The 27911-nt window shown below is 48.2% G+C and overlaps 1 protein-coding gene across 1 annotated transcript; it reads right to left on the minus strand.

Moving 5' to 3' along the window:
• Nucleotides 1-45: 45 nt before the first annotated feature.
• LOC122744070 (Snf2 related CREBBP activator protein) lies at nucleotides 46-27538 on the minus strand. Its single transcript, XM_043989416.1, is given in 35 exon segments — nucleotides 46-1100; nucleotides 1102-2790; nucleotides 2904-2987; nucleotides 3308-3502; nucleotides 4133-4258; nucleotides 4485-4599; nucleotides 4712-4908; nucleotides 5163-5332; nucleotides 7137-7339; nucleotides 7511-7776; nucleotides 9486-11095; nucleotides 12029-12289; nucleotides 12518-12703; nucleotides 13204-13368; nucleotides 13691-13927; nucleotides 14142-14407; nucleotides 14760-14929; nucleotides 15133-15319; nucleotides 15442-15578; nucleotides 16420-16612; nucleotides 16764-16933; nucleotides 17192-17328; nucleotides 17769-17946; nucleotides 18077-18417; nucleotides 18537-18716; nucleotides 18957-19046; nucleotides 19135-19225; nucleotides 19972-20249; nucleotides 20352-20592; nucleotides 23418-23558; nucleotides 23854-24039; nucleotides 24686-24937; nucleotides 25330-25598; nucleotides 25917-25990; nucleotides 27385-27538. Coding segments are annotated over 33 exon segments (9459 nt in total). The 5' UTR covers nucleotides 25384-25598; nucleotides 25917-25990; nucleotides 27385-27538; the 3' UTR covers nucleotides 46-437.
• Nucleotides 27539-27911: the final 373 nt, after the last annotated feature.

Raw genomic sequence — 27911 nt, forward strand, 5'->3', positions numbered from 1 at the left:
GCATCCCAGGAAATCAGAAGCCTCCTTACGCTGATGCTCATACGGAAACTAAGTTTATTATTTTTCTTTTTTTTTCTTCTTAAAAAAAAAAAAAACTCATCGCAGAGAGAAAGGAGTCCCTCCCCCTTCCCCTGGGGGTGGGCACCTGTGAAAGACAGCCAGGATGGGAAATCAAGTATAGGAAAGTGGGGACAGTGGCCATCTTGCCACCCTTAACACTGCCCAGCCAAGGGATGGGGGGTGGGGAAGGTAGAGAGCCCTGTTTCCATGACAACCAGTTCCCCCAACACACTTTGGTAGGGGGAGGGGGGAAGGTCCCCCGTATTCCCCTGAAGGCCTCCCCCCGCCCCCGGACTTCAAGTAGTGGTTTAACAGTCAGGACTGGCTGTGGGGATGGAGGGGCAGAGCTGGCCAGCCAGAGTGGAGGGAGGGCCTGGTCACGTCTTAGCCTTCCGACCTCTGTGGCTGAGGGAAGGGCCAACTGTATTCATAGGGGCACTGCTTCGCAGGACACGTTGGTCCCCAGGGGTGACCACAAGTGGGCGTCGGGGCAGAGGTCGGCGGCGTGGGACACCACCCTCAGCTTCCTCCTCGCCTGAGGCCTCAGCCTCTGATTCCTCTGTTGATACCTCAGCTCCCAAAGGGCTTCGAGGTCGTGGGTACCTCCTCTTGGCTGGGACAGGGCCACCAATGGCTGATGTCCCTGCCCGCTTTCGGGGCACCTTCTCGCTCTCCAGTGGGGGGACTAGGGAGCCCGGACGCAGCCGGGTTGAACGGGGAACTGGGAGCAGTGGTACAGGGGGTGTTGTTGAATCAGTGCCACCAGTGCCACTTTCTGCTGACTCTGTCTCATCCCTATTAGGGATGGTTGCCACAGATCCCTCTGCCTTTCGAACCCGAGGTCCCTCTGCTTCTAAGCGGAGGCGGGCTAGTCGAGTGAGAGGGCGACCCCCATCCTCATCAGAGGAGCTACCCTCACTCTCAACAGAAGGCTTCTGTTGCTGTTGTTTCCCCCCTCCACCAGCTTCAAGACCCAAGGAACTGTCATGCTCAAAAGCTGGTGGCTGGCTAGGCCGGGGTGATGGTGGGTTCTTGGGGGGGGCGGCCCCGCTTCCGTTTGGGTGGGGAGGGCGAGACAGCTGTAGGGCAGGCAGGGACAGGAGAAGGGACAAGAGGAAGGGGAGGGGGAGGTGGAGGTGGCAAGGGGGGTGGCGGTGTCCGGCTCTCAGTGCCACCACCTCCCTGAGTGGGCAGGGTTCCTGGGGTAGGTGGTTCTCGTGCCTTAGGGGGCCGCCCCCGCTTTCGTTTTTCCACAGGTGATGCCACTAACTCAGACCCATTGGCCTTGTCCTTAGGTATAGGTTGGAGCAACTCATGTAGTTCACGCCCTGCATCCCCAGGGGACCTGTTCTTGGGTGGTCGGCCACGTTTGCGCTTCATAACAGGTAGACCTAGCTGTCCCTGTTCTCCATTCTCTGGGCTGTCCCCACTAGAACTGCCCAGGTCAATACGGCGGCGAGCAAGCAAAGGCCGCCGGGCTTGGGGATGCAGAGTGCTATGGGGCAAAGAATCACAGGAGCCTCCCAGGGGAGGGGAAGATTCAGGCTCAGAGTTGCTCCGGGTTGAAGAGCTTCCAGGGCTGACCCCAATCTCTGAGGTTCCTGTTGCTGGAGGCGTCGAAGCTGGACGCTGCTGTCGTCGCCTTCGCACAAGCTCCTTCTCTTCTACCACAGTGACCAGTCTGCCTGGCAGCTTTCTCAGTACCTTGGGACCTGGGGGTTGCCCAGTCCTTTCTGTCCCTTGTCCCCGGATTTCCACATCGGCACTGGTACGACGTCTTGGGGGACGAGCTGGTGAAGGACTTTCAGGTGAAGAGGCGGCTGAAGAAGAAGCTGATGGACCTGTAACCTCTGATGGAGCAGGGACCTGGAACTTCTCAGGACTGGGTAATGGGACTTGAACCTCCACTGGCTGTTGCATGTCAGGTGACTCCTGGGAAAGCTCTGCAGGGGCTCCAGAACATGGAGACCCAAGGTCATTGTCCTCACTTAGGGCTACAGTTAACTCTTCATCACTAGGTGGTATTGGTGTGGTCTCCTCAATATGCTCTGGAGGCTCCAACTCATGGCCATTAGACACAGCCTCTGTCTTAGGGGTTGGGCTTGGGGCAAGTATGCTAGGGAAGAGACTTTCCTCTGGTATAGGGAGCTCAGTGGTACTTGATGGCAGGTCTTTTGTGGGGGGAGGGGTTAGGGGAGGGGTCTTGGGGCCAGTCACTGCTGTCTCCTCATACTTAGGCTCCAATGACTGAGGGAGTGGCTCCAATTGAGTTGATGGTTCTACCTCAGGTCTCAAGGTTGGTGGTAGGCTGGGGACTGGTGGAGAGGTGGAAACTGGTAGGGTAGTAAGTACTGGTGGGGTGGCAGGAGCTAGTGTGGGAACAGGAGCTGGAACTGAAACAACCCGGGGTCGTGAGGTAGCCCGTGGGGCTCTCTCATTGGCAGGGCTTCTGCTTTGACGAGGGGCAGTGGAGTTACTACGTGTGTGATGAGCAGGTGGGGTTGCAGCATTTGCCACTGGTGTCTCAGGCCGGGCTCCACGAAGCCTTTCACTGACTCGGGTTCCTGGACGCTCAGGGGCCTTGGCTTTCTTACTCCGTCTATGGCTGCCTCCACTAGTCCCACAGGATGTTTCATCCCCACCTCCTGCCCCCAGCTCCTCCTCATGGGGTAGACGAAACACTTCTTCCTTAGCCTGGTCTAGGTCTTTTCGTGCGGCCTCTACTTGTTCCTGCCAAAAACAAAGATGAAGTGGGGAGAGAGTTGAGAAATGGGCTGGGAAAGGCTAAGGGAGTAACACCTCTAAGATCTACAGATCTAGCCCAGGTCCAGGTAGATACTCACTTCTGCTTGCTTTAGCTCCTCACGGCTCACATCCTCAAGTGATGCCTCCAAAAAATTCATGGCATAGCGCTCAATAGGAGTCAGCTTGAAGGGAGAGATAGACATGAACACAGGGAACATGATACCCTGCCATTATCTTTACTGTAAAGGAAGGCAGAAGGAACAGAAAGATGGGAAGAAAGAACGAAGAACAATAAAAGGAAATGAGATGGACTGAGATGAAATAGACTTGGATAACTGAAACTAGCACATCTGGATGGGGAGAAACTAAAGAAAGAGATCAGAGAGTGAACTGAAGAGTGTGGTTGGGGAGGGCACGGTGGAGACAGGGAAAAAGAAGAGGCTAGGGGAGGCTTGTAAGGACCAGGAAGATGAAGCAAAATACATGAGACACAGAGACTGACCTGCTCCACAAGGGCAGCAATCTCCTGCTCAGCTCGGGATACCTCTTCATCTTCAGCCCCTGGCCTCCCACTTTCCTCTCCCTCCCCAGTGGGGAAACCTTCATTCTCATTGAACTCTGCAAGCTCTGCCACTTGCTCTGCCTTGGCTTGGGTGGCTGCACGGATATCCTCTTCATCCTCTGCCCGGCACAGTGCCTAGGAGGTGGAAAGAGGGAAGGGGTGTAGTTGTTAGAACTGTCCTGAAAGAACCCTAAAACACTATGCTTTTTTCTTTTAAATAAGCTCTCACCAACCACCACTATTCATTCCACTGTTCAACTCCATATTCAAAAGCAACTGTTCAGGCTGCTGTACATCCACAGTCCATAATTTGTTGAAACAAAACTAATTCTGGCCAAATCAATACTAATGCTCCCCAGTACCTTCTAAGTTCCCCAAATTACCGGTATAGTACTGTTCTCTTTTGTACAACTCTAACTCATTTCTTTTTGGGCCAGGCAGAAAGCCCCCCTGCTACATACTAACAGGTTGAAAGTAGCACAAACCATTCAAAACACTACCTAACCAATTTCTTTTTGGATTTGGAAGGCATTATGGGTCTAAAATGTTTTCTTCAAATTCCTTAATCTGACAACAACAAAATGACAGGGCATGGTGGCTTAAAGTCATTCACAAAGTGAATGATGGATAATCTACATATTGACTACTAAAAGCAAAAGTTGTTTAGTGCCTCTTCCCATGGAGAGTGTTAATCACTCTTATTTCAACACATCCAAAAGTTTGATGGGGACACAGTCTCAGCTTTCTGTGCTATCTCTCTTTCACCTGTTCCAAAATGTGGGTCTGCTTGTTGGCCACAGCTTCTTCCTCTTCCTCAGGGGCAGAAGGCACAGGTGGGACAGGAACAGCTGGCTCTTCCAAGGGCATGTCAAACAGCTCACGAATTGTCTGCTGTTGATGAAAAAGAGGGAGAAGAACCAGGATCAACGAATAAGTCTATGAAGGTGAAGAGTCTAAGAGTAGGGAATGTGTTAGGGTTCCATCAGCTGGAGCAGTCTGGTTGGAAAAAGAGTTTGGAGACTTCAAAGATGAATCTCTGATGCCTCTAAGGCAGAAAGAGGCTGTCAAGGTGTTTAAGAGGCTTATTACAGCAGGGCTAGAAGGTCTGGATGGATACCTGTTTAAAATAGGCTGTGGTGAAGTTGCCGCCCTCTATGGCCATATCCCCCAACATTCGCTTCTGATTAGCCTTCTTCAGGATGTTCTCCTCCACAGTCCGTTCACTGATAAGCCTGAGGATTGGGGGAGAACTGTTTCCGTAACAAAGCCAAGGAGGGCGAGAAGCCTGTCTAGCTAGGGATGGGGCAGCTCAAAAAGTGGACTGTTGGTATGCAGAGATGGTACCTGTAGATGTGTACATCTCGGGTCTGGCCAATTCGGTGGCAGCGATCCTGGGCCTGTGCATCCATGGTGGGGTTCCAATCACTGTCATAGAAGATGACTGTGTCTGCTCCAGTCAGGTTCACCCCCACACCTCCACTTCGTGTTGACAATATGAAGCAGAAGATTCGTTTGTCTGCATTGAACCGCTCCATCAAAGCCTGGGGGGGTGGGGGGGAGGTGTAGAATCAGAGTCAAGAGGTAAAGCCATTGCCCATTAGACAAGCAAAGGGAAGGTAGGATCCTGCCTTTTCTGGGAGTCAAAGGGTCTAGGAAGGGAGGAGATAGGAGGCAGGGAAGAAGGCCACAAAGACCTAAGAAACACAAGGGGCTTTAGGATCACAAGGAATGGAGAGGAGGCTTTAAAGATGCTGGGCACTTCAGGGCTGAAGGACAATGAGGACCCCTGGGTCACCTGTCTTTGCTCAACACGGGTAGAACCATCCAGCCGTAGGTAGAGATGGCCGTGGTAGGTAAGGAACTGCTCCAATACATCTAACATTCGAGTCATCTGGGTGAAGATGAGCACCCGGTGTGCCCCAGCCTTGAGTCGCCTTAGCAACACTGCAAGTGTCTGTAGCTTTCCTGAGAAAACATGATGGCAGGGGCAAGGTGAGCGGGAGCTGGGGCAAGGCACAGAAAGACACCTACATTCTAGGAGAACAATAAGACTGTGGGTTAAAAGTACAGTGGACTAGGGGCAGCTAGGTGGAGATTTATCCACATAAAGCACTGGCCCTGGATTCAGGAGGACCTGAGTTCAAATCTGGCCTTAGACACATGACACTTACTAGCTCTGTGAGCCTGGGCAAGTCACTTAACCTTCATTGGCCCACCCAAAAAAGAAAAAAGTACAGTGGACTTTTAGGTCATAAACCAGATTTTGGATATTTTCCAGAGGGAGATCAAGAGTTGTCCAGGAATGGCAGACAGAGATGACCACAATCTTCTTTCTTCAAGAACTTTACCAATCTGTTCCTTCTTTGAGAAACATGCTCCCATCACTCTGTTCTTAACTTTACCCAAAACCCATCAGGGAACAGGGGACAGAGGATTTCACATGAATTGTCAGGGTTATAGACCAGAAATCTTTCACTGTGTTTTGATTTGATTATACTTATTGGTCACAAGGAATGCTTTGTGTGTGTGTGGGGGGGAAGTGAGAGAGAGAAAGAAAGAAGTTGGAAGGTAATGGGGGTGATTTGGAAAAAAACCACTAAAAATACACAGGAGAGAACAGAAGGAAGTTCAGACAGGACAGACAAGCAGGGCATTTTGTTACTATAATGTTAAATTTAACATACATGTTAAAAATCAATTGTATGTAACAAAAGTTTGTGGTTTCACAGTTTGCTTTTCTTTGTTTACTGGTGTTTAAGTTAATCACTTTTAATTAAAAATATTTCACTAATACAGTTCTCAGTATATATTCAGTGACAGAGCTTACAAGGCAACCCATTCTATTTTTTATCAACTCTAATTATTAGAAAAGTTATTGCTTCTTATTGGGCTGAAATTTGCCTCCTAACTCCTATCCATGCCCCTGTAACTGCCCTTCAAATATGTGACAATTAACAACCACATACCCATTTTTCCCCCCTTTTCCAGGCTAACTCTTCCCAGTTCAATGATTAAACTATTTTGCATACTATTGCATTGACCGTATCCTGCATGTGTTTCGTTTTTCCTAAGTTCTTCTTAAAATGCAGCAAAATACTTTTGGTGTGGTCTGATATAGAATACAGTTGGATTACTGCCTCACTTGGTTGGAGCACTATACCTTTAATAATTACATTAATTTTACTGAAATCCACAACACAGTGTTGAATGATAATGAGTTTCTGGGTAACTTAAAATCCTCAGATCTTTTTCATATTAACTGCCATTAAGTCTGGCATCCCCTCAGCCTGTACTTGTGTGGCCGATTTCTTTAAAAGTAAAAACACAGCGCTTTACATTGTTCATTAAATATCCTTTTTCCCCTCAACTTCCAGAAACCTAGCATGGTCATTCAATCTGTCAGCTATCCCTCCCAGATTTGTTCCATTTAAAAATAGATAAGCATACCTTCTATTCAAATTTTCATTCAATTCAATATGACCTCAAGGCATACAACTAAAGACTGTCTTCTACGTTGACATCAATCATTTATTCAAAAATTTTAAGGGTTCTTTGATCATTTATGAATCAATCCAGCTATCATCCAGCTAGCTCACATTTCTTTATCCTGTCCATAATACAAGTGAAACACCTAATGGGAAATTCAGATACACCACGTCACACAGAATGCCCTACAGTGCCCAGGAGACTTTAGTAATTCTATCAAAAAAGGAAATGAAAGTTTATCACAACTTGTTCTTAGTATACTCATCCTAGTTCATGAACTTACCACAGTCATACTGGATAAGCCGCAGGTCAGGAAACTGGGTTCTCATGTTGCACACTATTCGGTGCAGGGGCCGAGCCCGGGGCCAAAGCTCACAAGCCAGGTGCTCTTTGAAGGCTGCCTGGCGTGGAGCCAGCCAAGGAGGTGGGTGGCAGGCATGCAGGGATGGGGCAGGAGCCTCCACAGGAGGCATGACAAAGATGAACCTGTGGAGGAGACATTGTAAAGAGGCAAGGAACTGGAGCATCTAGAAGTCTTCTCTTTTGGCCTGCCCTCCCCTAATCCACACAAATCATAAGGTTATGTCATAGAACCAGGCCTCTCAAATTCATACCACTGACTTTTTCTTCCACACACCAGTATCAAATCTTACTAACCTCTCAATGATTTCTGCCAATTGGTCGAGACGCTGCTGGGGAAACAACACAGCCTGATGGGCAGCTTCAGTATAAGTCCAAAAGGCAGGATGGCTGGGGCCAGGGACAGGGGGTCCAACTGGGCTGGCAAGGGGTTGGTGCAAGGAACAGAACTCTAACACCTCAGTCCCATACACAGGTGTCAGTGCTCCATGGGCTTCGCTCAGCTGAAAGAGCCGTTCTAGGCGTTCTGCCCGTTGTCGCTTCCGTTTTTCCTCCAAAGAATCCTGGGGATGGGATAAGCACAGAGAAACCAATGAGTATGAAATCTTAAGACTCTTTTGACCCTATGTGGTGAGCCTTCTTATTTTAAACAAATAGACACTGCTAATATACTAAATAAATGCAGTTCTTATTGGAAGAATACCAATTTTACTAGAATACAGAGAAAATACACATCAAAGTCAAAACAAAGAGGTAATAAAGATTTAAAAAAAAGATATTTCCTAAATAACAACCCCTCCTTCCAAGGCATATCCTAGAAAGGGACACTTTTAAAAGGATTTCCTGATAACTCAGCTCTCCAGGCTATCTCTGCATGGGTTGGTTATCTTCTCAGATCCAACACTGAGGCAAATGAATTCTGAATAAAGATACCTAAACAAAGCTGGATTTTTGTTGAGGGGAAAGATGGGATAAAGTAGTTAAACACCAGGTTATAAAATCTAAGGAAAGAATTTAACCCTTCTGGAATTTTTACCCAAGTCCCCGAATTCATGACTCGATATTCTTAATTCCTTGCCTAAAGGCAAAACTTGCGTGTGTTTGGTGGGGAAGAAGAAAGGAACAGTCCAGTCTCTCCCCAATTCTTATCCCACTTTCAACCTAACTTTCTAATTGCTATCCCTTCCAACCATTCCTGTGTTTAACTAAGAACATGTGGCCTCTCCTGATAAAAGGATGTAAAGGGATAAGGAATAGACAATGGGATGAGGAAAGAAAAAAGCAAAATCCAGCAACCTTGTCAAAATGATACTCCAAAGTTCTGCCCTATTTCTCCTGCTTCCTAGTCCAGGAGCTTGAGGGAAATAGGAAGAAGGGAAAGGATGGGATTATATGGTAAGCAGCAGGAAGGGGACATAGCAGAAGGCTAACACTCTGCATGCCAATGAAATTCAGGTTCCATGCTAACTGTGATGTGCTAGCTGCCAAACACAAGCCTCCATTTATTTATTTATTTTTAATTCTTTAAGGGCAGACAGTAAGGGGTGGTTCAGGGTAGCCTGGGTCAGGAAGGGTAAAGTCAGGTTGGCAGCATTTGAAGATGTGGCAAACTCTAGCTAGCAAGGTAGGAGAGGTACAGAGTGAAGGACTAGGGGAGGAGGGGGAAAGGAGGAGGAGGAGGGTGTCCCTGTGAGATCTGGGTCTATTATGGACTTTTCCATTGCAGGCTACGGATTACATTTAACTGGATGTATGCAGGACATGAAAATTCCATAGAAGTTCAGCACATTCACAGTATCATGCATCCTGTGAGTGATCTATATTAGAGTTCATCAAGGCTCTAGACCATGCCTCCCCAGTTTCATGATAGGGAATAACTATACAGAAGAGATGGTTGTGCATTCTTTCCTCAAAGATCTCTAGGAATGGAGACACCAAACATTCCCTAAAACTATTCAAATATCTCATCACTTTTTTTTTTTTAAGTGAGGCAATTGGGGTTAAGTGACTTGCCCAGGATCACACAGCTAGGAAGTGTTAAGTGTCTGAGGCCGGATTTGAACTCAGGTACTCCTGACTCCAGGGCCAGTGATCTATCTACTGTGCCACCTAGCTGCCCCCCTCATCACTTTCTTAAAAGGCTGAATACTTGATTTTTGTTCATATGTTCAGCAAAAAAGGAGACTCTCCCTGCATTTTCCTGAAGGAACTTTCTGAATGAGCCACTGTCCCATTTCAAACTAGTCCTCCTCCTATGGAATTAAAGACTTACCAGATAGAAGGGAGATCGGGGTGGTGGAGGCGGCTGGCGTCGAGGCCGGGCTCCACAGAATGAGGTAGCCGGAAGGGGAGGGCTAGGGGGGCCTGAACGCAGTGTCAGAGTTTCAGGCTCATCCTTGGGAGCAGGCAGCCGAGAAACCATGGTGACTTGTGAGGGAGCTGGGCCTGAGGTTGGGGCCAGGAGGGAAGATGGTAGAGGGGCCGAAGATATTGTCTGTGCTGGAGCCAGCGTCAGTGTCTGTGCTGGAGTTGGGCCCAGAGGGGGCACTGGAACTTGGGCTGGGGTCAGGTTCAGTGTCTGAGCTGGAGCCAAAGTCAGTGCATGAGTTGGAGCTGATCCCAGTGGAGAAGCTGGAGCCAGAGATAGAGTCTGAGCTGGAGATGGACCCAAGGGTGGAGTGGGAGCCAGAGAGAGTGCCTGAGTTGGACCCAATGAAGGTACTGAGGCCAGAGAAAGGGTCTGAGTCGGACCCAAGGGGGAAGTTGGAGCCAAAGCAAGCGTTTGAGCTGGAGATGGACCCAGAGGAGCTGCAGGAGCCAGTGAAAGTGTCTGAGCTGGAGATGGACCCAGTGGTGTCGTGGGAGCCAATGAGAGGGTCTGAACTTGAGTCGGACCCAGGGGAGACACTGGAGCCAACGAGAGGGTCTGAGCTGAAGATGGACCCAGAGGGGGCACTGGACCCAGAGAGAGTGTCTGAGCAGGAGAGCTAAGAGGTGGTGCTAAAGCTGGGGCCAGGGTCAAAGTCTGGGTAGAAGGTGGGCCTATCGAAGGTGTTGGGACTATGGCTGGTACCAGAGTCTGAGCTGATGATGGAGCCAGGACTGGAGTTGGGGCTGGCACCAATGATGGAGTTGAAGTTAAGGTAGATACTGGAACTGATGATGGAGCCAAGACTGGAACTGGAGTCGGTGATGGAGCCAGGACTGGAATGGGAACTGGTGATGGAAGTGGAGATGAAGCCAGGATTGCTGTTGGTGGAACTGGCCCAGGAGTCAGTGAAGAAGTCAGAGCCTGAGGTGCTGCAGATGATGGAGTCAGGATGGGAGCCTGAGTTGAAGCTGGGGCTGATATTGTTGCAACCGGGGAGGCCAAAGCTGAAGCAGGAAGCAGGACTGGTGCAGGTGCTGGAGCTCCAGTCTGGTTAGTACTTGGGACATTTGTAGAAGCTGATGTCAGAGTTGGAGGGTGGACTGGAGCCTGGACTGGTACAGGTGAAGGAGCTGTACTTAGGCCCAGTGTCAAGGCTGGGGCTGAGGAGGCAACTCCTAATGGTGACTGGGCTGAAGAAGCAGGCGTTGAGACCACAGAAGCCACAGTAGGCAAGAGAGCTGGGGTTGACACTGAAACAGGTAGTGGAGCTAAGACAGGGAGTGGAGAGGAGTTCGGATTCGAAAGGGGAGCTGAGATTGGAATAGGGAGTGAAGGGGAACCTGAGATGGGAAGGGGTGATGAGACAGGACCAGTAAGTGGAGATGAGACTGGAATGGGAAGTGGAGACAAGATAGGACTAGAGAGAGGAGAGGAGCTTGAGCCAGGAAGTGAGGTTGAAACTGGAAGGGAAGATGATGAGATGGGGACAGGAACAGAGCCAGGAACTGAAGCTGTGGAGAAAGAGTGAAAGAGTTAGTCCAGAAGTCTACCCTCTCACTCTACCTCTGCTATTTCCAAAAAATCCCATTCAACCACCTGCTTTCCAGGAAGGATGCAGAATCCTGCCCTTCCACATTACAGGTTTATCAGCAACCCATTATAAAATCATAGAATGTTAAAACTGGAAGGGATTTTTAAGGTCACCCAGTTCAATCTATTTATATTATACTGAAAAGAAAACTGAAGCATAGAGAGGGCTGATGACTTGCCCAAGGTTACAGTTAGCTAATGATAGAACAAAAAAGTAGAACATTCAGGATTCCTGACTTCCAGTCCAGTGCTCTTCCAACTAACCTTACCAGACTGCTTCTCCCTAAAGGTTGTTCAGTTTTTAACTCCCAAGTTCTAGCCAAATATCTCCTGATCAGGACAGGACAGGTATAAAACCAAGACCACCCCCCTCACCCAGGGAGACTGAGTTTAAGGGCTTCAGTGTGAGTTTAATCACTACTTGCAGGGTAAAAGATGGGCTTGGATTGTTAAGGATTTCCAAAGCAACCCAAAATATGACCAACTGACAGAACTGGCTTGATGTAATGGTAAGACAGGAACAGAAATAGGATCTGGGTTCACTCATAGACCTTAACAGTTAGCTGTGTGTGACCCTGGGCAAGTCCTTTAACCTCTCTAGGCTTTAGTCTCCTCATCTGTAAAAGAGAAATAATACTTGTACTACTTATCCTCACAGGATTGTTGTGAGGAAAAACATACTGTAAACCTGAAAGTGCTATGCAAATAGGAATTGTTTAAAAAGACTAATCAGATTCAATGAATTCCCTCATCACAGTACTTTTGAATGTAGCATATTCTGTAGGTCCTGCTACCCCAGTACTATTTCTGGGCTCAGTTGTTAGATCCTAGATATTCTGGCTTTTGAGACTTACCAGCTGTCTCTGGTGGGGGACTATGCAGTAGCCTGAGCAGGGGTCTGACCAGTGTGGGCAGGGGGCCTCGGGTAGAGCCCAGCGTAGGGGTAGGTAGCCGGCCAGAGGGTAGTGTAGGTCGTGGGGTTAGGAGCGCTGGAAGTCCAGAACTGGACGGCCGGGGTGGAGGAGCCAGCTGCGGTGAAGGACCCAATCCATCCCTAGGAGCCTGGCGCACTACAATCTTTACCACTCCTGAGCTGTTCACCATGGCTGGGGGCACTGCAAGAGGAAACCATATTGAGAAGAAACCAGAAACTGAACAGAATAATGAATGAACAGAAGGACTGATGACAAGACATCAGAACTACTGCAGGGGGAAGCAGCATTATGGGAAGGCTATGTGAGACAGACAAACTCAGGATTGGGAACTGGACAGACAAAAGCCTAGGGGGATGCCTGGAGGGACCAAGGCTGGCATGGGGATGAAGATGAAGCTAAGAGCCTCACCCTGGTTGGCAGCAAGCGGGAGGCTGAGACCAGTAGGGGCAGGGGTGGTGCTGGGGGTCGAAGAAGGCAGCACAGAGACAGGGGTGGGGCCAGGGGTCGGGGCCACTGCCTGGATGAGAGCCACATGGGCAGGCTGGTTGATGATTTGGTGCTGCCCCCCTGCTGACACCAGGTGCACCACGTTCCCTGGGTTAGGTAAAGAGAGAAAGAAAGAGAAAGGAGAAAAATAGGGAGAGGAGGGAAGGAAAGAGAGGGGGAGAGGAGGGAGGAGGAAGAGGAGATAGGGGAAGAATGGAGAAAGATAAGAGGGGTGAGAGGGGAGAAAGAGAGAGAAAGAGAGAGAGAGAGAGAGAGAGAGAGAGAGAGAGAGAGAGAGAGAGAGATAACACACGAGAGCAAGAAAGAAAGAAACAAGGTAGGGGCAGCTGTCAACTGGGGAAGGCAGGGGTGATGGTGAGAATAAGGGAAAAATGGAGAAAGAGGGCATACCTCCCCATATCAAGAGCCTTTCTTCCTTCTTTTATTAAGATCTAATAAGAATCTACTCTGTTCACTGCCACCTACCCCAGGCTGCCTATTATATGCCGAGGAAGACACAATGAGGTTGAAATTCAAAAAGGAAGAAAAGCAGAGACAAGGTGAGGAAAAGGAAGCAGAGGGCAGGGCAGGGGGTGGGTTTTACCTACTTTGCAGCGGGCGGGGCTGCCCCACAGCAAGTTGGCGCACCTGGGCACCAGTCAAAGTCAATTTGTTGCCCTGGATCTGGAAGGTGAGGGGTTTACTGCCCCCTGTACTGGCCACTGGCCGCTGTGCTAAGGAGGCCAACTGCCCAATGCTCACCACCTCGCCAGCTGTGAGACAGAGAGAGAGAGAAGCTTGTTGCTCCTTGGCCTTCTCACTCCAATAGCCACATCCCCTTGCCCACGAGACAAACATTGTGTGCTTTAGGTGGTCTCCGAGGTCCTATGTTATTTTTTGACATCAACCACTGAAAACTCATTCTATTCTAACAAATTCCATTCTCCCTCCCTTCCTCCCATTTTTCCCTTTCCAGAATTCTTGAATTCCTCTTCTTCCTCTATATCTCTGGGACTGAACAAGGCCTTCCCTCTTCAGTCCTTTCCCTCACCTCCTCCCCCATCCCTGAGTCACTCCAAACTGTTCAAGACTCACAGGGCAGGCGTGCCTGCATGTCAGGGGAGAGGATGAGGCGCTGAGGCCCTGGGGTTGGAGGAGCTGCAGTTGGAAAGGCATAGCCAGGTGGCACCGTCAGGGGCTTTAACAGGCTGGATGAGCCAGGTGGAGCAGAGGGGCTCAGGCGAACTGGGGCAGGTGGAGATGGCTTCAAGGGCAAGGCCGGGGTGGGGGGCCGTGGGGTTCCACCCAGCACCCCCAGAGGGGGTGGCAGCACTGTGGACACAAAGCAGGGAACTATCAGCACCTTGTGTCGTTTATAGGCTCAGGCTGGTCCCAGGAACCTCCATGGTCTCTTCTACCCCAATCATACCACTCCTCAATTCCCTTTCTCTGACCATTTCCTCAAGCCCCTTTCACTCCCTACTTCTTCTCAGAACCAAGCAGAACTTCTGAACTATCCCAGCACCTTAGCTCCTTTGCAACTCACCCTGGGGGAGGGGACCACTGTTTGTCTGTAGAGGGGGTAGCAGGACTGGGCCAGGGGGCCGGGATGCTGGGCTAAGCGGAGCCCCAGGGGATGAAGATGACACCAGTAGTGGGGCTGGAAGCACTGGAGGGGTTGGGCCAGGGGTGAGCTGGGCTGAATGCTCAGGGCCTGGAGGAGGTCTGGCTGGGGCAGGGCTCAAGGGTGTCCTCGGGCTGTTCACCACAACTACTGTCCGGCCTTCGGGCTTTGGCACTGGCTGCAGCATTCTATCATAGAGAAAAGAGAGAATAGAAAGGTGAGGCAAAAAAAAGAGAGAAATTATACATACAAAGCAGAGAAAAAAAGCAAAAAAAAAACAAATATGAAGAAATCCAGACAAGACCCAGAAAAGCAGATAATGTGAGAAAAGAAAAAAAAATCTTGGACGAAATCAATCCATAATTACTTCCCAAGTACCTCTTTTAGAATTCCTCTACATCCTATTCCCTACCAGCATTCAGAATAATATTTTAAATATCTATTCTTACTTCTTTCTCCCATATCATCCCTCTACCCACTGTTGATACCTACCCCATTTCCCTTCTAATTTCCCATCCATTTATTCATCAGCACTAGTACCTGTTAACCTTCATCTTTACAGGCTTGGGACGGGGAGGGGGGTCCGGAGCAGTGGCCACTTCTAGTAGTACCCGTCGAGAGAGGCGATGCCGGGGCAGAAATGTGTCTGCCTCATAGCGAGATACTCGGCCCTCCAGCCCAATCAAGTCAAATCGGCCCATGTCCACCCGCTGTCATCAGAGAAACCAGAAAAAGACAGCTCAAGGTGACTAGAAGTTGGTAGGCAGAGTTCAGGTAGGGAAATCAGCACAGGAAGGGAGGGGAGAGGTTCAAGGGTCAGAAGCCAGTTACTAACTCAGAAAAGTAAGTATTGGGCTGGGGATATAGGGAGGTGACTAATGGCTGAAAACAAAATCAAGGTAAGGTAACTTACTTGCAGGGGATGGGTGTCTGTGGCCTGAAGCACCAGTGAAGCAGTGCTAAAGCAGATGCCAGGAGTGATGAAAGGAGAAGTCACGGGCCGTGGGTCAAACAAGTTAGGGTGGTTGCAGACTTTCCGAAGCTGCATCAGAATGTTGATAACACTCATGAAGTGACCAGTAGCAAGTGTCTCCTTGGTACTGTCAGGAAAAGGAGAAAAACATGGCTAAGGTTCCAGAAATTTCCTCCTATTGCCACTTGGACAATAACTCATTACTTGGAAGTCTAGCACCTATGCTTATGACCTTGGAAAGAGACTCACGTAGCCTGTGCCATGAAGTCATCATAAAGACAGCGCTGTCGCTTTGACAGACGGCAACGAATTACATGTTCATACTTCTTGGGCATCTGCTTTTCAACATCCACCTTAACCCGGCGCAGCAAGAAGGGTCGAAGAACCTAGAGCCAAACAAGCAGTGATTAGGAGTGTGAAAACTACTATGGGAAAGACTTGGAAACCACTGCTACACCAATAGACTCATTTTGGCCAAGCTCCACCTAAGATCATCAGGCCTCTTCCATGTTACAACCCATATCCTCCTGCCAAATCACAGGGGAAAAATGCTACTAGTTAGTAGCTAACTTCCTTTTCTTAAGGGTCTTTTGGGTAAATACTCCCAACCCATGGGAACCAATCTTTCCAGTATTCTGAAATAATTTTTTTTCCTTTTTTGTGGGGCAATGAGGGTTAAGTGACTTGCCCTGGGTCACACAGCTAGTAAGTATCAAGTATCTGAGGCCGGATTTGAACTCAGGTCTTCCTGAATCCAGGGCCGGTGCTTTATCCACTGTGCCACCTAGCTGCCCCCCTGAAATAATTCTTAACAAAAACGTTAAGAATATAAAGAATATGAGACATCATCCTTCATTTTATGCAACAAGTTTAGGCCCAGAAAGTTTAAATGACTGGTCTGAACTTATCAGGAATAAGTGCTCTTTCACTACATTCTACCCAATTGTGATTTTTATAAAATGTGACTCTAAATCTATACTAATTTTCTTTTAAAATTTGCTATGTTCTGTTTGGACACAACAGAAACTTCCCAACAAATCCCCAAATAATCCTCCTTACAAAATACATTCCCTGAAAAGGCTGGCCCATTTATAAGAACAAACCAAAGGAGATGTGCTCTTTAACTTCTGTCAGCATGGTACGAGCACTGACTGTTCTACTTGAACCAAAGCACTGTGGTCTTTCCACACTGACTTTATATTTTAATTTACTCTTCCTTCCTCTTACCTTGTGTAGCCGTTTGACGAGTCCCTCATTGTACTCCTGACTGCCTTCAATCATGCCAGTCAAGGGATTAGAAAACCATTCCTTGAACTCTCGATGGGACTGGAAGACATGGGGCATCAGGAAGTGCATCAGGGACCACAATTCCATTAGGCTATTCTGCAATGGTGTCCCTGTCAAAAGCAGGCGGCGCTGGCTACAGGAAAGCACAGAACAGAGGAAAAGGGTCATGGCAAGGCCTTGGAGGTTCAACCTAGTTTCTTGAGACTTTCTCCCAGAATTCCTGCTAGATGGTTAGGCTGTTTTTGACAGATCCTGAGGCTTTCCCCAAATTTTCCCATCTTCACCTGTTGAAGTTAAGTAAAGACTGCCATCGCTGAGACTTGAAGTTTTTGATATTTTGTGCCTCATCTAAGATGAGGTATCGCCAGTTCTTTCGGCGGAAGGCCTGGTGGTCCTGCAGCACCAGCTTGTAAGATGTGATACAAACATGGAAGGCATTGGGCTTAGTCCAGCCCTAAGAGACCAGAAAAAAAAAAAGAAGAAAAATTAAAATGAAAAGAAGAGAAATGAATAAGGAATGAGAAGGTGAGGTAAGGAATAATAGGAGGAGAGGAACAAAGGAAAGGCTTTCTAGGGATCATGGATAAGTTGGAAGAAACAATTTTTTGATACATGAAAAGAGAAAAAAGATCCACAGAGAAGGCCACCAAGGAAGATAGAATCATTAGAAAAAGTCAGAAATGATTGAATAAAGAGTGGCAAAAGTCTTAACCTGCCGCTTGAGCTTCCTTTCTTTTTGAGCTCCATAGTAAGTGAGGATTTTAAAGCTGGGGCACCAACGCTTTAGTTCCATCTCCCAGTTCAACATCACACTGGTGGGGACAATGATCAAGTGGGGCCCCCAGTTACCTATCCAACAGTAAGGGGAGAGAGTTAGAGATGAGGCAATGAAGCTTTGAAGTTCCAGAATATTCTACTCTTCCCCCATGGAGTCTTCAGTCAACCCTGTTGTTTTTCTGTCCAAAGCCCTGGTAGGTACACAATTTCCCAGTTCCTGTCCTCCTTTTCACATATCAGTCTCACAGCAATTGTCCTTGACTTCCAAGCACCAGACACCAACCCCCAGGACTCATGTGGTTTCTATTCCTTGGTCAGATGGGTAACCAGCTTACAGGTTAAATAGTTTCAATACTCAAAATCCATGTTCAAACTTTTTTCATTTCCCAACCCCACTTTTCCCACCCAATGACAGAAGGACTGCTCCCAAGGAAGCCATATGGGGCCTAAAGGGAAAGTTTCCCCCTATCGTGTCAAAGCAAAATCCCCAGATTTAGATTCTTGAGGGTTACCCTTTTCGCAGGCTAGGTGGGCCAGCAGGGAGATAGTCTGGATAGTTTTCCCCAGTCCCATCTCATCAGCAAGAATGCCATTGAGTTTCTTCTCATACATAGTGACCAACCAGTCTAGCCCAATATGCTGGTATTCACGAAGCTGGCCCCGAAGCAAAAGGGGGATTGGTGTCTTCACCTGGTAGGGAAGGAAAAGAGAGAAGGGATAATTTTGGAGAATGAGAGTAGGACTAGAAACAGGTTTGGCTGGGAAACATGGAAGACAAAGACAGGCATGGGTGAATGAGAACAATGAGATTAGCTGGTACCTGGGTGGTAGCAAGGGTGTAGCCCTTGGGTTGGAGGCTCTCAGCAGCAGCAGCAATGTCAGTTATCTCCTTCTTAGGACCTAGTGATGGAGGGGGCCCTGGGGCAGCAGGACAACTGTCTCCTTTGACTTCACTCCGTTCTTCATCCTGGGCCAGAAGATACTCTACTCCAAAGTCGTCATCTTCTTCCTCTTCTTCCTCATCTGCTCGGTTCCTAGGCTGGGTCTCCTCAGACTGCTCAGACACTTCTGACTCTGATTCCTCTGAGTCTGAATTCTCACTTGCCTCTTCCTCCTCTGAAACATTCTCTTCTTCCTCCTCAATTGCTTCCTCAGCTGATTCTGTGTAGACAGAGACAGGGATCAGAACACCCCCATCTAATCCTCAACTATAACTTCTACTTCTATACTTTAAGGTCCTTTCCCATCTCTAAATCCATGATCCCTCAAACTCCACATACCAGATTGACTGCTACTATCCTCACGGGGATGCTCTTCCTCTTCCTGATCTTGTTCCGATTCAGAGCTGGTAGCATCGTCTTCATCTTCCTCATCTTCACTACTCCCTGAGCCTGGGACTGAAGCATCTGAAGCATAGGCCCCTGCATACTGCTGTAGCAACTCCTCCATGGAAAGCTCTCCTGGAGGACATACTGGGATCAGCCTTCTTTCTCTTCTCCAACATCCCTGTTGTCTCAGCCTATTTTGCCCCACATCTGCTACAGCCATTGAGTTAGACTGGGCAGGGGTGGGAGACTGAAGGGTTTACTTTCAGCACCAGCTACCAAATCCTAGCCCCACAGCTGGGGTGGACCTGTGAAAGTGCTATATTCCCAGGAGTAAGCCTCTCAATTTCTACATCTCCTGCCCAGCTCCCTTACCTTCTCGGGCCAATTCACTGAGCTCTGTAGCATGGTCTACCTCCCCTTCCAGTTGTTCCTCAGCTGCTATTGTATCCTCTTCATCCTCCGCTAGGGAAGAGAGCAAGCAAAGTCAGTTGTGGACAGAAGTTATATACACACCCCAAGGAGGAGAAAAAGAGGAATTTAAAGGACTAACCTTCATCCTCATCAGCTCTGAACTCCTCATCCTCCTCTTCTGGATGCCACAGCTGTTTGTTTCGATGGGCGACAGGTGCTGGGTGCTTTCTCTAAGTGGAGAATGAAGAGAGTGAGGAAGTTAGTTTAGGATCATAGGAAATAGAACTATTAGCTCAGACACCACAGAAAGACCCCTAATCCTACTGTCCCCCAAGTTACTGTTGCCACAGGCATGGCAAGGGCAAGAAAGTAACCAAAGGATTTTACTTTTAGCACCAGCTACCAAGTCTCAGCCCCACTGCCTAGGGGTAGACCTGTGGAAGTGCTGAACCTTCGAAAACTACCCCATGCTAACACCAGTACACCTTCAATGCAGACCCTAACCTTCTTCGAATTCAGATACCAGAATCAGAATCACAGATTTTCAATTGGAAGAAATTCCAGTGGGCATCTACTCCAATTTATATCAAAAAATGAATTTTGAAACATACACGACAAATTGCCATCCAGCCTTTGAATAATTCCAGTGAGTATAAAAAAGCAATTTCTTTTAACTGACAGCTCTTCATTAAGATAGCTTTTTTCTTTTCTTTCTTTCTTTCTTTTTTTTTTTTTGCGGGGCAATGGGGGTTAAGTGACTTGCCCAGGGTCACACAGCTAGTACATGTCAAGTGTCTGAGGCTGGATTTGAACTCAGGTCCTCCTGAATCCAGGGCCAGTGCTCTATCCACTGTGCCACCTAGCTGCCCCAACTGATCCCATTTTTCATCTGTGATATGAAGTCTCTAATCCTTTCCAAAACTCACAGCAGACATAAAATTCATCCCTCTTTTCTACCTTGCCCTTTCTCTTTCACCTTTGGGCCCTGGTGAGGTTCCTCTTCTTCACCATCCTCCTCCAGGACCTCTTGGGAGTCCCCATCACTTGATGAAGGGACCTGGGTGGGACTGGAGGGTGGAACGAGCAGTTGGGGGGGCAAAGAACGTAGTAGCTCTTCCAAGGGCAGCTCTCCCTCACGACGAAGCAGTTCAATCTCACGCCTCTGGGTCTCTGCATCATTGCCCTCTTGCTGCTCCTCTACCTCAATTGTCTCTTCATCATCTTCTTCCTCTTCTTGTGGCTGAAAGTCCCCATCTAGAACAAGCAAAACAAGCTCAGAATCATGAAGCAGAGTCAGTCACAGGTTTGGGCTATTACAGGGAGAGTAGGAAGGTAAAGTAATCCAAGAGCACCCACCTTCATCATCAAGCTGGGGGAGGACAGGAGGTGGGGGACTAGAAGCAGCTGAACCAGTGTGAGAAGAACCAAGGCCAGGGGAAGAACCAGCTTTGCTTGGGGTTGGGGCGAGGGGCTGATTGAGGCTCTGGCTCAGCAAATCAGAATACTTCTCTGTTTGGCCCACAATGAAGTCAAGTTGAAGGTCTAGGGCTTTTTTTCGCTTTTCCTCTAGTCGAGACTGCTGTTTGAACTGTACCACCTATGGAAAATAGGGTCAGAGATACTACATGATATGATCCCTGAAGATAGGGCCTATCCTTTCTCCACAAACTGTCTACCTTTTGCCCATGTCACTCAGTACCAGCTAAGACCCACAAGAATTACAAAAATGAAGTTGGGGTACTCTGATATTAAGGTGGCCCTTCTTGCTAAGGCCAACCTTGTGGCCTTGTTCTGACAGTCCTGATTTCATCCCAGCACTCACAGCCATCATCCAAAGAAGCAATTCCTATGGAGAAGGGTCCAGTTATCCCCACCAACTGAAATCCAACTGCCACACACAAGGCAGGCAAGCCACCCTGTCTGAAGCATTGGGGCACCTGGGGGAAGAGGTAAGAGGAAGGGTGTGCATGTGCTAGCCAAGTCAGACTGCCACCACCTGGAATGCCATCTCCCCATAGACCCTGATGGAGAGAGCTGGGGACCCTGAGCTCAAGAACCTTGGAATGGCACCTCCTGCAGCTGAGGGCCCTAAGTCATTGCCTTAGGAAGCAACCCCTATGGAGATGCACTCTGCTAACTGCTGCTGCAGGAGCTACAGCCACAGCTACCGAAGTCCCAGAAAAGAAAGTTCTTGGCACCATCAACTAGTTTAACACCAGAAACGGATATGATTTTGTCAGTGGAAATGATATCAAAGGAGGAGCATTAACATCTACTCTGCTACTGCACCCTAAGGACCACGGGATTTTTCCATCTGACCTGCAGTTGAAATCTTCCATGTATATATGCTTCCAAATTAGAATGTGAGCTCCTTGAAAGCAGGGACTGTGGCTTTTCTATTTGTAATGCTTAGCACAGTGCTTTATACATACTAAGAGCTTAATAAATGCTTTATTCATTCATTCACAATAGCTCTCCTCTCCCCACCTCCTGGCAGTCTTGAATCCCTCCTTTTCACGTAAGTACCTTATATGCTACCTATAAACATACCTGTCTCCTCATTCTTAAAAATCATCTGTGGGTCATAACCATCTCTCAAACTTCCACCCTGTATTTCTCAAGCCAAACTCCTAGAAAAAGCTGTCTATACCTGCTGCTTCTACTTTCTCTTCTCTCACTCCCTTCTCAATGCTTTGCAATATGGCTTTCAACTGTTTTCAACCTGAATGTTTAATTGAAATTTTCTCTCCAAAGTTACCAATGATCCCTCAAATGCCAAATATGATAGCATTTTTTCAGTTTATGTCCTTCATGACTTCTAGTACTGATACTATAGACCCTCTCTTGGTTCTCTTTATACCTTTCTGACCATTCCTCAGTCTCCTTCAATCAGCTACATCAGGTCTTCTAATGATGGGTGTACCCCAGGACTCTGTCTTGAGCACCCTTGTCTACAGAAATTGAATGTCTTGTAGGCATCTCAAAATCAACAGGTCCAAAAAGAACTCATGCTCATCTTTCCCACCAAACCTACCCTTCTTCACAATTTCCCTACTGCTAGCTGAGTGTACCACCAACCCAGTTATTCAGGCTCTCATTCTTGATGTCATCTTTGATTCCTTACTTTTACCACATATCCTTTCAGCTATAAATCTTTTAGTTTCCACCTTCACAGCTGTCCCTTTCATTACTCAGTCACCACCTTAGTGAGGTCTTTGTCACCTCTTGCCCTGGATTACTGCAACAGTCTTCTTGTCTCCCTGCTTCCTATTTTTTCTCATTCTAATCCAACCTCCACAAAGTTGCCCGAATGATTTTTTTTTTTTTAGTGAGGCAACTGGGGTTAAGTGACTTGCCCAGGGTCACACAGCTAGTAAGTGTTAAGTGTCTGAGGCCGGATTTGAACTCAGGTACTCCTGACTCCAGGGCCGGTGCTCTATCCACTGTGCCACCTAGCTGCCCCCCGAATGATTTTTTAAAAGCACAGGTATGACCACAGAGTCCCACTACTCTATAAACTCCAATGATTTCATGTTAACCCAAGAATCAAATATGAAGTCTTCTAATAGGTATTTAAAGTCCTTCACAGACTGGCTAAACATATCTTTCCAGACTTTACATATAATTCTTTTTTACATACTCTATAGTATGATCCTCATATAGTACAATCTATTTTCCATCTCTGTCTTTGCTCTTGTCCCTCATGCTTGAAATGCACTGCCCTCTAACTGCTACCTCTTAGAATACATGCTTTCCTTCAAGAATCACTTCAAGAACTGTCTTCTAAATAGAATTTTTTTTGATCCCCACAGCAACTAGCACCTTTCCCAACCCCAACCCCTGATTACCTTATACTTATTTTGCATATACCTATATATACACATGTCCCAATAAAATGTAAGCTTCCTGAAAGGAGGAACTGTTTCAATTTTGTTTTTACATTCTCAGTGTCTAGTATATGTAGTAAGTACTAAAAATTTGTTGATTGATTGATAGATGTCTTAAAAAATGGACTAGGGTAGGCAGAGATAGAAACACGAATTGCAGAGCTTCAGAAAGAGGGCTTCTGGTCACTAAGGCGACTGCCCAAGGTTCCTGAGCCAGCCCGACCCAAGGGTCACTATATGTATACATATAGGTAGAAGTTGTCTGACCATCCAAGTGCCAGGTGGGCCAACAGTCACAAAAGGGTCTGATGTTTTAATAACTTTTTGAAATTTAAAAAAAAATTTTATATGCACACACACATACGCATCTCCTAGACACACACACATTCCTATATACACTATGAGATGCTATGGTATTATAAAATTAAAAACAAAAAATAAAAGGAATTACTAAATACTGAAACCCCTTTATAACTTTAGGCCCACCCTGTACACACTGCAATCCAAACACACTCCCATTTCCCTAAACTCTTACCTTTTCCACATTGCTCCAAAACTGCTTGACTTCCTTGGCAATGGATGAAGCAATTCGTCGCAATTTGGCCTGCTCTTCCCGCTTGGCCCGTTCTTCCTTTTGCCGCTGTTCCTCATGATGACGAATTACCATCCGTACTACCTAGTGGAAGAAGTACATAAAACTGATAGTAATAGTAGAAACTTGTCCCCCATATTTCCTCATCTTCCTCCCCACAGAAAGTGGGAAAAGTAAGAGACTTCTGTGGCCAAAATAAGTCTGAATATCTGTAGGCATCAGAGCTTACCTCCCCAACATTCCCTTCCATTCCCACCAGCTCCATGCTCCCAGCATGTTTCTTTCAACCTGTCCTAAGTGGCCTTATATGCTTCTACTTAAATAAAACATTATAAGAGCGTGGGATTCAGCCAGAGGAATGGGGGAAAAGGGTACCTACCTTACGAGCCACACCCCGTTTCCAGCGTCGTTCCTGAGCAAAGTCAGCAGAGAGCCACTGCATTTCTTCACATAGGTAGTCCCAGTGACCCTTGGGTCGGGCTGGCTCAGGAACCTTGGGCAGTCGCCTTAGTGACCAGAAGCCCTCTTTCCGCAGCTCTGCAATTCGTGTTTCTATCTCTGCTTCCTGGTGGGGTAAAGAAGCAGAGGCCAATAGCTCCCAACAATAATCATTCCACAGAAATGCACAAGAGATGTGTAAATGTATCAAAAGGATGTATTCCCAGAGACACAAGGGTAGGGACTTATTCTTACTCTGTCCTTGCTCTAAAGTACTAGAAAATGGGGCAGCTAGGTGGCGCAGTGGATAGAGCACCGGCCCTGGAGTCAGGAGTACCTGAGTTCAAATCCGGCCTCAGACACCTAACACTTACTAGCTATGTGACCTTGGGCAGGTCACTTAACCCCAATTGCCTCACTTAAAAAAAAAATAAATAAAGTACTAGAAAATACTGCCCCAGGGTTCCCTCCTTTTTGCCTACTCCTTTCCTGAGAAAAATTACCCCAGGAAGTCTTAGCTCAGAGGAGAAGACACCTAGTGATAGAAAAGAGAACTTGAGGAAGAAACACCAAGAAGAAATGCAGTGAGCAAAAGCTAGAGGCTGACAGTGAAGATGAGAAAAAACTACTAGATCCTAGAAGTACAGGAGAAAAGAAATGGGTAAATAGGGCAGATGTGGCTATGTCTATGGTAAGAAGGTTCCCAAAGGAGATTTGCTGACCCTCAAGGACTGATAGAAGTGGGGAATAGGGGTAGGTCTGAAAATACATACATGTTTGGCCTGCTCGGCAATCTCAGCGTGGCTTTTCTCCCATTTAGGACCCTTACTGGCTGGGTCAGCAGGCTGGGGTAAGCCAAGTCCAACCAGTGGCACGGAGGAGACATCAGTGGGGCCAGGAGGCCCATCCAAGGAAGAGTCCTGGGCTAGGTGTTGGGGAGAGATGCCACCCGCACCACTGGAGGCTGGAGAGTCAGTTGAGGCTGGGGATACAGGGTTGCTTCCTGTCATGCTGTCTGATACCATCTATCAGGGAAGATGAAGAAAACTGAGTAGATTCTTATAGGTACCATGAATAGCCATGAACACGCCAAGTTTCTTGCTTTTCACCCCAGGAAGTACTATACTTCCTACCAGAGAATAATGGCTCAATTAAACAAACACACTTGCTTATACTACATGCAAAGGATTGTGCCAGGCAATGGAAGCAGACAAAAACAAAACCATTTCTATTCTCAAGGAGCTTGAGTTCTGTTGGGGGATAGGTCATACAGAGAAGTATTACAAAGCAATTTAAGAGGGAGAATATTTTCAGCACTTATTTTCTCCTCAAAGCAAAACCATTCTATCCTAACTCTCACTTCCTCCCACCTTAGAACTACATTTCCTGACAGGAGAAAAATCTCTCCCTTTAATACCTCTGTCTGAAGAACTGGAAGTTGAGGGTGGGCAGGAGAGGGGCTACTTTGCATTGTCCCACTCCTGGGCTCCACGTAGGGTGCCTGGAGGATGACGGTATCGTCGTCGTCGTCACCACTGCTGCTAGCCGAGGGGCTGGCGTCCGGCTGCAGGGCATGCTGGGAGCTGGCCTCATTCTGGGCCACCGGCCACCGGGACCCACTGTCCAGGGCCCGGGGCCCCCCAGGGCGTCCCAGCCTCCGTTCGGGTCCACTGGCCTCTGGAGTACCTGTTTCAAATGAGTGAGAAAGAAGATAAGTAGGGATCACAGCCATCTCCAGAGACAGAAGCAATATAAGGAAATCCCATTACTCCCAATTTCTAAACATCAGAGTGGAAACCCACTTCATTCATTAATGTTTTCATTTAGAGTACTAGAGTTTACATTGTCCCCTTAGTAGCAAAGGCAATCTCTCCTCACTGAAAGCACATTCAAGTATTATGCCGGCATTTAATATAGAAGCCCAGAAATCCTGCCCCCAACCAGTATTTATAGACACTTTAAACTTCCCCTCATTAATATCTTTTTAAAAAGTCTTTCTCTCACCTGTGTGAGCTGAGACCACACCCGCCGTGAAAGTCTGCACTTCCACGGTGCCGCTGTACCAAAGGAGAACACACCTAAAATGAGGGTGAGGGAAAGAAGTTTTCAGTTTTGAGGAACTACTTCCTTATAAATTCATGTATTCTATCCTTCTCACTTTTGAGTTTTTCAATGTATCCAAATTTAATAGAATAGAAAGATTCCAGTAAGAGCTTTGAGGAACAAAGTTCTCATGGTCCAGAGAAGAGTAAGCAAAAAAGCACGCTCTAGCATTCATGGAATAGAAACAAGTTTCTGCCACCCAAGGGAGAGGGGAAAAGCAGGAAAATGCTGTAAAAATCCCGTACTGTCTGTTTTGGGCAAAGAAGAGCATAACTGGATCCTATGAAAGAGAAGGTTCTTGCATACAGGAAAGGTAAACAAGAAGTATAAACATGACTTTTCTGACTTCCACAGGCCTCTGGGTTTCTCAGGCTTGTTCATAACAGAAACTACCAATTTAATGACTGGGCCCCACAAATCCTTGACCAGCTGGTTTCACAAATACACTTTCTTTGCAGAAATAATTACAGTACCAGCGGTCAGATTACAGTACGATTCAGATATGGAAAAGGTATCTAGCAGGAAAAGCCCTGTACCTGAAATTGTGAAGGGTTAACCTCTAAATGGCAGGAAATGTTTCACTACATTTTAAGCCATTCCTGTTCCAATCCAACTCCCCCTACCTCACCTCACCCCTTGACTACTGGGTCCTGGTTGACCTCTTCACCCCGACATACTGCAGTGCCTAACCGGGAGAGACAGATCCTTGTTTCCAACCCCCCACCGTCTCCAGCTCTGACCCTTTCTGACCTCTGACTTCTTTAACCCACATTACCACCCAGCTCCTCCCACTTATTTGCCCCTCCCCAACTCCGCCTTTCCATCCAGGGTGCGCGCACACGGGTCCGCGGAAGAAGAGGAGGGGTACGGAGAAGGCGCGCACAAACACACACACAAACATACACTACACGCACACACGCGCACACACACACGACTCCCCGCCCCCCATATACACACCCCAAGTTAGAACAGGCAGCGCGTGCGCGGCAGGGGGTGGGGAGACCGGGCAGGGTTGCCCAAGCCCAAGGGCTCCCGCCCAAATCAATCTTCGCACAGAGGAGAAGGGAAGAGGCGGGGTGGGGGCGGGGGGAGGTAGGAGGAACACAGGGTCGGGGAAGACAGGACTTCGTGCCCGACCTAGCCCATCACTCTATTACGCCGTGGGGAAATGGGGGGGGGGAACAGGTGAGCTTTAATAAGGCCCCCCCATCCACCCACCCGCCCAAGTGAAGAATCAGAGATGGGCACGCACAAACGCTGCCCGACCCACGCTACCCTACCCACTCCCTTCCTGCGCGCTCTTAAGGGAAAGAGAACAGGGAGACAGGGCGCGAGGAGGGGTCACGGATACGCGCGGCCAAGAGCGCACCTGGATCTCGCGCTCGCCTCTCAGACTCGTTCACCCGTGCACGCGCGCGGAGGGCGGGAAAGAGGGGAGAGGATAAAACGCCGGTGCCCCGTTTGGCCCGCCTGGCCTCTCTGTCCCTCTCTATGGGCGCGCGCCGGCAGTCTCGCGCACTGGCCCCGGGGCCCGGCCGGAGATGCGCGCGCAGCAACCCGGGAAGGGAGGGAGGGAGGAGAGCGAGGATGCGCGCGCAATCATTCGTCATCGAGAGGTGGGAGGGGGGAGGGGGGAGAGGGAGGGAGGGAGGGACGAGGGGAATCAGCCATCTTGTCTCCCTCTTCTTACCTGCGTCCTCGGGGGCGCGCGCGCCACCCCCCCGCCGGGAAAGGGGGGAGGGGGGAGGGTTTCGCTCTTGTCGCCGCGGCCGCCCTAGGTCTCACAGGGCCTGCCGGTACTGTCTCTGTCCCGTTTCTACCTCCAACTCTCTAGACGCACGGATGTAGGAGGGCGGTGGGGGGGAGGGGAGATGCCACTCCCCGCGAACCGCCGCC

The sequence above is a fragment of the Dromiciops gliroides genome, chromosome 1 (assembly GCF_019393635.1).
Source record: "Dromiciops gliroides isolate mDroGli1 chromosome 1, mDroGli1.pri, whole genome shotgun sequence".
Classification (NCBI taxonomy): Eukaryota; Metazoa; Chordata; class Mammalia; order Microbiotheria; family Microbiotheriidae; genus Dromiciops; species Dromiciops gliroides.